Here is a 12,097-nt window from a genome sequence, read left to right as displayed (position 1 = left end):
CTTGATGCGTAGGGAATAAATTAATTATTAGACAATTTTACTTGCTTAGTTTTGATTAACTATCAGATAAGAAACTTCAACTGTGTTTTCAGTGATTGCCTATTGTTTCTAATATATGCCTTTACCCCTCCCCAACTGGGGCACCGGGGGGGGGGCATCATCAGTGAAATATTTGCTTTTGATGCTTATGCACTTATTGTACTATGCTAATTTTTAATAGTATTTTCAAGTTAAATTCAAGTTTTACAATATTTTTTTTTTTTACCAAATTATTAGGTGAAAGTACAGAATAGTTACTAAACACCCTCCCCTCCTCATGTTAAGAATGGCTTTCTAAATGTTATTTTCTTTTAGCACGGTACAAGTAAGTGCATAAGTACCTTGCTTTTTTTTCTTTGTTGTTATTGAATGAGTAAGATCCTCTGGTGAAAGGAAATTGTGCAATGTTATAATTTTTAGGGCTTCATTTTCATTTTTTATTGTAAGATTAAAAAAATGTCAACCCAATTATGGCAGAAGACAGATTGAGAAAAACCTACGTCTATGGATTGAATAAAAGATTCAGTTTGAAATTCTGTACAGAACATATGTTCAAGAAGATACATGTGGAGAAAGTTAGATGTAACATTGAAGAAAACATTCTGAATACAACAGCCAAGATAATAGTTGTTCAAATCTGAATGCTACAAATTAAATTTAACCCTTGGGCTACGATGGTATTTTTACACACGTTGCCTACGATGGGTTTGAATTTTTTCACATCACATAAAATCAAGTCTAGGGTCTTTGAAAAAGAATTTTTTTTATATTAAAAAACAATACAAACATTCAAGCATGGGTTTCAAGCATGGGTTTAATTCATTGATTAATGCAGTTAGGGCAAAGAAGAATTCCATAGTCCTTGAAGACACCATTGTTGCAGTTTGTAATAAAAAAAACTAGGCATTAAAAAATTAACAGCCAGTGTAGCCTAAGGCATTTGATCTACAAATGACCTCGCTACAAGCAAATCATAGTATCTGTACATGTTATCTTTTTTGTCCTCAGTCAGTGAAGAAGAAATCTTTTTAGATGGAGGCAATTTTTATTTTGTTCCAATTCAGAGAACTCCCATCTTTTTTTTTTTTTGTGAAGTTCGGTTTTCTTCACATTAAAAACTGACCTTGTGTCTAACTCTGCCCTCGTAGAGAGACAAGTAAGTAGGAAGTTAATATTTGTGCAAATATTAATATTTCTTTTCTAAAGAAATTAGTTGAAGCATTTACTTCTATTATATAAAGGAAAGTTGTTTGTGTGTGTGTATATGTCCAACTAAAAGTAAAAACAACTACACAAGGCACACCCACAAAACTGGTATATTTTTTTTGGCATTGTTTCAGAAAAGTAATATATAATTAAAAAAAAAAAAAAAAGATGGATTCTTTGGGTGTCAATTCTGGCAGAATTTGTCGGGGAAGGTGACATTTAGAACAACTTTTTAATATATTTATTTAGTAATTTGGAAAATATTCCTTAATCATGAGCATTCCTCAAAAATTTGTACAAATACAGCTTTTCATTTGGTAAGTGGTATATGTTAATTCAAAACTGTTCAATAACTTAGATAGAGCAAGTGTGTTTAAACACTGCATTGCCCGTGAGCAAAAACTCCAGTGCATTGATATGGTATACACCAGATAGGAAACTCTGCATTGGCCACAAGCAATGATAATAATAATACAGTATTACATTTCTGGGAATATCAACCTGAAAGAACAGTTGGAAATGATTTATATACCGTATATTACGACCATGTAATCCCCACAGCCACCTACCTTGAAAATGCTGCTGTGAAATCTGACATAGTTATATGGAATAAGTCAGAGAGAGTTGCAACCTTGGTTGAAGTGAATGTCCCTAATGATGGCGGTCTGAACAGAGCTGAAAGGGAGAAACAGACCAAATATCAAGATCTCATGTATGATATGAAAAGAAACTGGAATCTTAGGGAGATATCAATCATACCTATTATTATAGGTATTATTCTTATGAAGAAAAATTTGAAGTCCTACCTAACTAATATTCCTGGGGAACCAAGTGCAAAAGAGATCCAGACAATTGCACTTAAGGGAACAATGAGGATACTAAAAAGAGCTCTTGGTTGGTTTCAATAAAAACAGGGCAATATTGGCAGCTGGTTTGGCTGCCCTATACCCAGCACTACAATCTTCCAAGGAAGAAAAAAAAAAAAAAGTGGTATGTGTTAAACCAAAAATCTTCAATACCCTAAATAGAGCAGGTGTGTTTGAACACTGTTATATGGAAGCAGTAACTTCATTATAGTTTTGTATACCAGAAAAGAAACTCTGTTCTTTGGAAGCAACAGAAATACTTATAGAGTATTACATATACTAAATGGTATATGCTAATCCAAAGTGTTCAATGCCCTACATAGGGCAGGTGTTTTTGAATGCAATAACTTCTTCAGTGTGTTTTGTTATGTTGTATACTAGACAAGGTACTCAACATCAGAGAGACAGAGAGGAAAGGGAAAGAAAGAGATAGAGAAAGAGAGAAATTTTAATAGAAAGATGTTGGATACATTTTAACTTTTATTTCATTGTTTATAGCCCGGGCAATGCTAGATAGCCCTGCTAGTTTAATATAAATGTAACAACTTTAACTTGAAGCTTTGATAAGCTAAAAGTGAATAAATTCCTGTGTCGTCAATTTGTTTAATATAAATTGTTTTAATGTGCAGACCCTTTGTCGATGAGTCCTCCTAAAGCACTGGAAACAATAGGAAGCAATCTCCATAAACAATATGACAGATGGCAGCCAAGGGCTCGGTACAAGCAATCTTTGGATCCGACTGGAGAAGAAGTAAAGAAACTTTGCACTACTATGAGAAGAAACGCAAAGGTAAGGAATCATATTTGAATTGGTATCTTCTTTTTTATTATTTTTTATTTATAAATTTTATCTTAAAAATTGCAATATTTTTTGCTTGTCATTAACTTTACCATGTCTGTTCTTGGCTAGGATGAACGTGTCCTCTTTCATTACAATGGTCATGGTGTACCAAAGCCAACAGCAAATGGAGAAATCTGGGTTTTTAATAAGGTGAGTAGTTAACTTTCTAAAGAAACCATTTTTTTTTCTCCTCCCAGAATATTATCATTGTTGATTAAGGACGAGTTTATCAGGCATGCATATGCAGTGTGATGATGTATGGAAATAAACCTCCCAAGTACATGGAAAGAAATGATACGAAAATAACAATGGATATATAATGTGGATCTTAAAGACACGCTTAGATCTGGTGAGATAAAAGAAAGATTAAATCAAAACATTTTAGGGAGATGTGCTTGAAACAGGAGACTTGAATGTTATGCCATTGTCAAAAAATAGATGAAAAAGCTTAGTATGTGTATTATGGGGTTAAATGATAATAAATGAAAGGAACACAGGATTTTTAGGAACGAAACATGTATTCACGCATATTATAGGCAAAGTGAGTTGAGTAATACCATTCCTCAACGGTTGGGTACACCTGACCTACTTGGTTGCGTGCCAATCTCAGACTGCCGGGCACCGGTACTCGATACTGGAAGTGACGTCACCAAAGGAAGTGATGTTATGAGATAGTCCATTGGAGGGGCGTCTCCAACAATATGTAGAACAGTTGAAGTAGCAGAGTTAGTTCATGGGTGATGCCAAGAAAAATATGAGCGGAAGTAATAAGGATAGATTTAAAGGAAGACGGATAAAGTCTTGCCCAGAGATAGATTGGTTTGGAAGTCAATTCCTTAAAGTTATCCAACACATGCCAGCATGTAAAACGGACGTTAAACTGAATGCAATTATGATAATGATATAGAATAATGAAAAGAAATATAAACTATCCAAATCAGATTTTCCTCTTTCTTTGTTTTCTATTGTTGATAATTGTTTGTAGCATAATGAAAATATTCAGGAAATTAATACAGGAATAATACTGATTTATTTATTTATTTATTTTTTTTTCTGGAAATTGATGGTCTGATACCCCTTTTAGTCTGGACTAAATCACAAGAGGAAACTTTATAATTCTGCTGATACCAGGCTGAGCAGCCAGCAAATGTGTGCTGCACCATCAATTTGTTTGTATACACTGCACCTGTTGGTGGTGATAGTTCACCATTATTTTGAAATGATATCTTATTTTGCTTAAATTTAATCTTAGTTATAACTTCCCGGGCAAATTCAAGTAGCACCCATGGTGCTAAATGTAATCATTTGTATATTTTCATTTTGTTTATCTGCTTGCTTAAACTTCTAGCAAATTCTGACAGTTTGGACATGATAGTTGTATAATTAGTGGGTTTTGTTTTGATGAATCATTATTACTACTAGCAGGAGTACCCGGCATTGCCTGGGTTATATAAGACAGAGAAGAAATGTAGTTGCGTTTGAACACATCTAAAAAAAAAAATTGTGTACGTTTTCAGTGTCCTAAATTCACTTTTCGACAAATATTTATAAAATCATTAAAAAGGCTTAATATAAGTTATTTCTTTGTTGCATATGGACTTAATTTGTACCGTGCTAATTTTGAAATAATATTTTCAAATTAAAATAAAGTTTTATGCATAGTAAAAAGAAAAATATGCTCAACGCTTTGCAAACTGCACAATAATCATAAGTGCGTAAGGACAAAAAAAAAAAAGTGTGTACATTTTCAGCGTCCCAAATTCACTTTTCAAAAAACGATAGTATCAGAAAATCATTAAAAAGGTTTAATATCAATTATTTCTTTGTTATGTAAGGATTTATTGTACTGTTCAAATTAAAATAGAGTTTAACACATAGTAAAAAATAAAATAAAAAGTTATTTTCAGCCCTTCAAAAACTGCCCAAATGTTTTTTTTTTTTTTTAATCGAAATGAATGTTTTTATGTTTTAAAAATTATATCTAATTACTTATTGTATTATTAAAAGAAAAAAAAATGACTTGTGCTAGGTGCAAACCTCAGAAGCGAACGCCATAAGCAAACTCATTATCCATAGGCTCTACCCAAGATATTGAGCACTCTGGATTGACTAACTTATACTCCTTAACATTTATGATAATGTATTGTACTTATTTTGGCAACATCAAGGATTTTGTCTAACAGTCTCTCAACAAAAACTGGCCCCATTAACCTGCACTGAGTGAATATAAACATTTTATTGTAAATACCCTTCCTAAAAAAAGTTTTAATAGGTTACGATTTTCTGATTTATGTAAGTAATATTCATGTATTGAATAATAATTGGATCTTTAAATCAACCGTCAGCTAAATCAACCGCTGGAAAAAAAAAAAAAAAAAAAAAATTGCCTCTTGCCCTCACGGGGAGCCAAGTAAATAATAAAAATTACAAAGCAAAAAATGTAAATTCCAAATTAAATGAAAAAACAAAAAGAAACAATGTTTAAATGTCAAAGCATAATGGCTTTAACTTTGGGGTTGTATATTTCAGCACGGTACATAAACTGCAGAAGTCTTTCTTTAATCAAAATAAACCTTTTTATGTTTTCAAAAATATGTTGCTGATCACTTATGGTATTAAAAGCAATAGAAATAAAAACTGCAACGTCAGCTGTAAGGTAGGTGCGAACAAAAAAACTAATAGTTCTGAGACAATCCTCTAACCCATTCAGCCACACCGACAGCCATAGCATGATGTTGCAAATTTATGTAGTTAACGTTTCCAAAAGGTGAAGTGGTTCATGCATGTGCAGATGCTGAAATTGTTTAGAAAGAGGTGATTTTATATAACTCCTCTCCCATCAGATTCTGCGGTGGTTAAGGTATAAAAAAATGAATATTGTTCTAAATTTCACATTATGCATCAGAGTTCCCGTCCTTTAAGACAGTACCAGAATCATTCTTATTTGCTTTAGATTTCAAAAGTTTTAGTGACACATACATACAAACACACTAACAGACATCCTCCCTTTATATAATAGATTATTATTAAGTTGAAATCGTATGGTCTAGAAAAAGATTAATCCAGTGTAATAGAAGTAATTACTCTCACAAATGGCATCACGTCTGTTTGGTATGTCATGTGCAAGAATTGCCACATCTGGGCTGCTTCATCTACTGCTAGTCTCTCCCTCTTGAACAGGATCCAAAGAATAGTCTTCAATCTAATAAGTTCAGCACTGTTAACTAAGCTCCAACTCCTGTCCCATCGCCGCAATGTTGCATCTCTGTGCCTTATTTGACAAGTATTTTAATGGAATGTGCCTTGATGAACTTGTTGCACTTGTTCCCTCTTTACATACTTACCTCCAACAAACCCACTTAGCAACAAAATTACACCCCTTCATTTTAAAGGTCTCTAAACGCCAGAAAGCCTTCTACTCTAATAGTTTCTTCCCGCAGACCATGAGATTTTGGAATTTCCTTCATGCTACATGCTTCTTTGACTGTACTGACATGCAGAAGTTTAAATGTAATGTAAACCAACATCTCGCACATCTCCCCTAAACATGGTCCCCAATAGTAGCCTCTTATGTCCAAGTGGCGATGTGCCTTGTTTGGGGGGAACATGGTTAAATAAAAAAGAAAAAGTATAAAACTGTAGTTTGTAGCTAGATTCTTTTTACATGTGGTATTAAATTGTATATGAGAGGAATAGCTGCTTTGAGGGACAAATTGGGAAGTACAAAGAGTTGTTTGACAGTTGGGAGAAAACATTGAAGCTGAGATGTGTTGGTGTGAATTACAGTGTTAGTGAAGAGGAGTTCTGTCAGTTTTCTTTTTGGGATTACAAGCTATCTTGACTTTCTTTTCTTTTCTCTTTATATATAGCTAACTGGTGTACCCAGCATTGTCTGGGTATGTCAAGGTGGTGTAGTAAGAGTCCCGGGTGGGGGAATTGAAAGGTGTTTAAAAAAAAAAAAAAAAGTGGTATAGTTGCCTGGGTTGAGTAAGGAACTGGGGGGAAGGAGGTGTTAAGAAAGTGGTTGTGAGGGGTGGGGATCAAAACAACAGTAGGCAGTTTGGGTGGAGAGAGAGAGGAAAAAAAAATCTGGTAGTAGGCAGGCAAACTCAAAACCCGTAATGTGAAGAGGGAAAAAAAAAAATATGTAACGTCTATGCCGATGTCTCCATCGCATGACCGGAAGTCAAGTGTTGAAATTAAGCAAAATCAATCCAACCGTGGCAATGACTTGCTAAAATTTCAGCAAAAAAAGCAACCCCCTCCTAGTACAAAACTGCCCAGTTTAGGGTGAAGGAATTAATGTTTTTGGCCAATTTTTCGATATTTGTTGTCCGAAGGGTCGAGCTGAAATATGATACCGATCTTGTGAGGATCTGTCACCTTTGTCGAAAGTTTTTGCAAGACATACAAACACATGCACACACACATACATTTTGCCCATTATATATATAGAAGACTAGTGGGGTTACCCAGTGTTACCTGGGTGTTAGGAGGTGTAAAAGGAAAAAATAAAAGGTGTTAGTAGTCAGGCAGGCTTGAACCCATAATGCGGTGGTGCAAAGGCGAAAAAGAAAGTGAAAGAAAACGTGACATCTTACCACTATGCTATGAAACCACAGGAAGTGAAAAGCGTTCAAATTAAGCAATGCCAATCAAAAAGTTGACTTGCTTGCAGGTGCAGAAATAAATGTTGGCTGAAGGCCAGTTCAGCTTTCTGCTGTTTTATTTATTTGTTTCTCCACAATATTGGGGAAACCAAACTCCCCCGAAAAAGGGGGAGCTCTCAAATGAATAGCAATTGTCTGATATGAAGGGTTTTCCCCACATTGATCAAAACTGATTGCCTTCAAGACGTGCCGGCTACAAAGGCCAGCGAGCTGATTTGATTCAATTCAGTTTCGCTTTATTTATACAAGAAGACAAACAAATACTGGAAACCAGGTTTAAAAAAAACGATGACTGTTCGCAAATAGTAGATATTACAATCTAGGGAGTATAATTCTAAAATATAGCCCCTTCCCAAGAACCCCCACGTTTTGCCTTTTATATATATATATATGTATGTATAGATATATATATATATATATATAAGATTATTAGGGCTATGACAACAGAATATTCTTATCATTCTTTTGACTCTTGAGTATTTATCTGACACAGTTAATCAACCGAGAACCACATCACTCTATAAAAGCATATAAGATATTAACGAATACACACTCAAGTGTCAAAACAATGAAAAGAATATTGTCATAGCCCTAATAATCATTATCCTCAAGTAGCCTTTGGGCTTTCATAAGCAGTGACTTCCTATTAAAAGAAAAAACGATGGATAGATTGAACATTTGCTTAATATCAGAATTTGATGGCTCTGACATTGAACTATCTGTCGTCGAATGGGTTGAGAAGGCTGAGTGTATTTGTAAATTGTGCAAAATAAAAGCTCCAGCAACAGTAATCCTCTTGCAGTTACCTGTCAAAGAAAGATGTCATATTCCTAAAATCAAATAAATTGATAAAGTTTTTTTTTTTTTTTTTTTTTTTTTTTTTTTCTAACAAAGAAAATCAAATTTTATGATGAGCAAGATAGGAGCTGTTATGTTGTTTTAGAATGTGTTGAAATTCAAGGGCAACAATTCAATTCAGCTACCGAGATTTTGTTTGTATTCAAAATAATTAAAACTCTTTAATTCCTAAAAACTGTAAATTTTGATTTTCTTGGTTAAGAAAAAAAATACTTGATCAATTTATATGATTTGGTGTTTGTTAACCCTTTGTAACATGGTTGAACTAATTCATTCAATCATAAATGAATATAACGGCATAAATAAAGTGGGAATTGATCCAAACACGCCTTGTACGTATAAGTTCATTATCTGAGTTGATACCCAATACCTCCAGATTGCAACTGTTCATTGCTTACATTCAGTATGCTGCCATCTGTCAGAGAGTGGAGGATTTTGTTTGTTGTCATAAACACGCTTTTTTCAACCACTATGGATAATAATCAAAGTAAATTTATGAAATGCAAAAATTCTCGGTCATAGTTTAACTATTGAACTTCATAATTTTTCCAGTTTGAAGACAATCAATATTATTACCCTTTAAACTGACTAAAATATTTTTTTTAATCATTTACATCATAATTCAAGTCATAAAGGATTTAAGATATAGTTGACAAATCGATTTTTTAAATACAATGTACATCATTTTAAGCAAAAACAATATCATTTACTTAATTATCATGTTGAAAATAGTAATATATCTAAAAATTATGAAAATTCATTGAGTAGAACAACTGCTATTGTGTTTTTACTAAAAAAAAAATATCGCTATAGACAACAAATATTGCGGCTATGACACAAGTAATCTAAAATATTAATTTCAGAGTTATGTCCCCTTTTACTGTCTACTTTATAAGAAAAATGCGATTTTACTCAATTTTGTGTAAAAATTACTTTTCACTATAAATTTTCATACTCAATGAATTTTCGTAATTTTTGGATATATTATTATTTTTGACATATTTTTTTTTGCTTAAAACGACATTTTTAAAAAAAATCTATTTGTTAGCTGTATCTTAGTAAACACCTGATTTTTTTTTTTTTTTTTTTTTTGGAATATGACCTTTTCATTTCATGATGATTTCTCTCTCTCCCTCTCTCTCTCTCTCTCTCTCTATATATATATATATATATATATATATATATATATATATATATACAGTGATGATCATATTTATTGGCACGGTAAAATAAAAGTTAAATTTTGTCTAATAAATTCTAAAAAAGGGATTAAATTAAAGAAAATAACAAAGTATATTATGTATTTTTAACTGGCCTTTCCGATGCAGCAATCGGATTTTAGAAAAAAATAAATAACAAAGGAACAACAAACATAATTGCAAAAAACCCTTGTTCAAAATTATTGGCACGATTTATTTAATAATCAATTGTATAGCCTTTGGCCTTGATTACCTTCCTCAGTCGCTTTTCATAGTTTACAACTAAGTTGTTGCACTCTTCAGTAGTAATTTTAGCCCACTCTTCCTGACAATAATCCTCCAATTGAATAAGATTCTTAGGCTTCCTTTGCATTCCCCTCAATTTTAATGTTCTCCATAAATTTTCAATTGGATTAAGGTCTGGGCTTTGTGATGGCCACTCCAAAACATTAATATGATTGTCTTCAAGCCATTTCTTAGTCAGTTTAGCCGAATGCTTTGGGTCATTATCTTGCATGAACCACCAACGACGACCAAGTGAGAGCTCTTTAGCAGAGTCTTTCAGGTTTTCATCCAATATTTTAACATAATCTTCCTTTTTTATGCTACCTGTGACCTTAACAAGTCGCCCTGGTCCAGAGGCAGCAAAGGATCCCCAAAACATCAAACTGCCTCCACCGTGCTTCACTGTGGGTATGGTGTTCTTAGGCAGGAAAGCTTCGCCAGATTTTCTGTAAATATAAGACACTTTATTATGGCCAAATAACTCTATTTTCGTTTCGTCAGTCCATAGAACACGTTTCCAGAATGCAACATCTTTATGAATATGACGTTTTGCAAAGGCTAGCCTTGCTTTCAGGTGCATAGGCTTCAATAAGGGAGTCTTTCTCGGACGACATGCTTTTAAACCAGCTCTCTTCAAAACTCTACCAACTGTATGTCGAGATACATTCACTCCAGAGGTGCTCTGTTCATCAACAATCTCCCCAACAGAGATCCTTGGGTTTTGTTTTACTTGTCGAACAATTTTCCGTTCATCTCTTGGGGAAAGAATCCTTTTTCTCCTTCTACCCTCTAAACTCATAACGTGGCCTTGCGATTTGAACTTGTTTATTATGGCTCTAACAGTGGATTTGGGAAGGTTTAGCTTCTTTGAAATCTTATCATAGCCCTCCCCATTGGTATGGCATGCTACAACAAGCTTCCTGACGTCTTCGCTGTGTTCCTTAGTTTTAACCATGGCGATTGAAAATTATAATTTAGTCACTTATAATAGTTTAAATAAATCGCTATCTAAAAATTATCTGAAAAAAATTATTCACTGAATTAGCGTTAAACAAGCATAATATGGCTATAAAAAAGTTCAGAAAGCACGTAAACCGGAAATTGATTGATATTATACTGATACTAAAAGAAAAACAAAGCCATGCCAATAATTTTGAACAAGGGTTTTTTGCAATTATGTTTGTTGTTCCTTTGTTATTTATTTTTTCTAAAATCCGATTGCTGCATCGGAAAGGCCAGTTAAAAATACATAATATACTTTGTTATTTTCTTTAATTTAATCCCTTTTTTAGAATTTATTAGACAAAATTTAACTTTTATTTTACCGTGCCAATAAATATGATCATCACTGTATATATATATATATTTTAATTAAGCTAAATTCTAAATAAGAACCTAATAAATTTTCATAGTCATTTTGTTGTTGTTGCAATAATTTTTGCAATTAATCTCTTTGACTTGAAAGATATAAACAGTTGCTACTATTTTTTCATAGATAAAATTCTTAAAAAGATACTAATCCTACACTTCATTCAACATATTTCTAATTTTTGTTTATCTTTTTGTAACATTTGATTATTATTATGATCATATTTAAAAAAAAATTTTTGTTATCATATTAAAAAAAATTTTTTTTTTTTTTGTTCCAAACCAGAATTATACCCAGTACATCCCACTGTCAATTTATGATCTTCAAAGTTGGATGGGAAGTCCATCCATTTATGTATATGATTGTTCCAATGCTGGTGTCATTGTTGAGTCCTTTAAACAGTTTTCTGCACAGCGAGAAGTTGAACGTGAGGTATGAAGCTTTTATTATTATTATTTTAACTTTTCATCTTATGTTTCTAAGCTTGTCTGTGATTTTATTCAGACTTTTTAAAAATAAGTTTCATTTAAATTTTACTTAAAGTAAAAAACAGTATAAAAAGGAATATTTGATGTTCTAATTTTTAAGTTTTTGAACCGACCACGTGTTTGGGTTTCTTTCCAAAAAAGTGGTCGTATGTTTTTTGTATGCATGGATTATAAATAAATGAAAGAAGCAGATGATTATTAGAAACAGTTGGCTTTACAATTATTTTCTTTGCTTTGTCCCACGGTTTTGGCCACTTTAATTAAAAAAAAAAAAAT

General features: G+C 32.8%; 1 protein-coding gene across 4 annotated transcripts in view; it reads left to right on the top strand.

Moving 5' to 3' along the window:
• The window catches only part of LOC145303515 (regulatory-associated protein of mTOR-like), a 161,581-nt gene that overhangs the window by 43,989 nt on the left and 105,495 nt on the right, over nt 1-12,097 (top strand). For all 4 annotated transcript variants that reach the window (XM_080144953.1, XM_080144954.1, XM_080144952.1 and 1 more), the window contains exons 3-5: nt 2,741-2,901; nt 3,022-3,102; nt 11,619-11,765. In XM_080144953.1, the coding sequence (XP_080001079.1) occupies nt 2,741-2,901; nt 3,022-3,102; nt 11,619-11,765 (389 nt within the window). The remainder of the gene's footprint in view (nt 1-2,740; nt 2,902-3,021; nt 3,103-11,618; nt 11,766-12,097) is intronic.

The sequence above is a fragment of the Euprymna scolopes genome, chromosome 19, assembly GCF_053919585.1.
Source record: "Euprymna scolopes isolate OS-2025 chromosome 19, ASM5391958v1, whole genome shotgun sequence".
In the NCBI taxonomy this organism is placed as follows: Eukaryota; Metazoa; Mollusca; class Cephalopoda; order Sepiida; family Sepiolidae; genus Euprymna; species Euprymna scolopes.
This window is presented reverse-complemented; position numbering and strand designations above follow the sequence as displayed.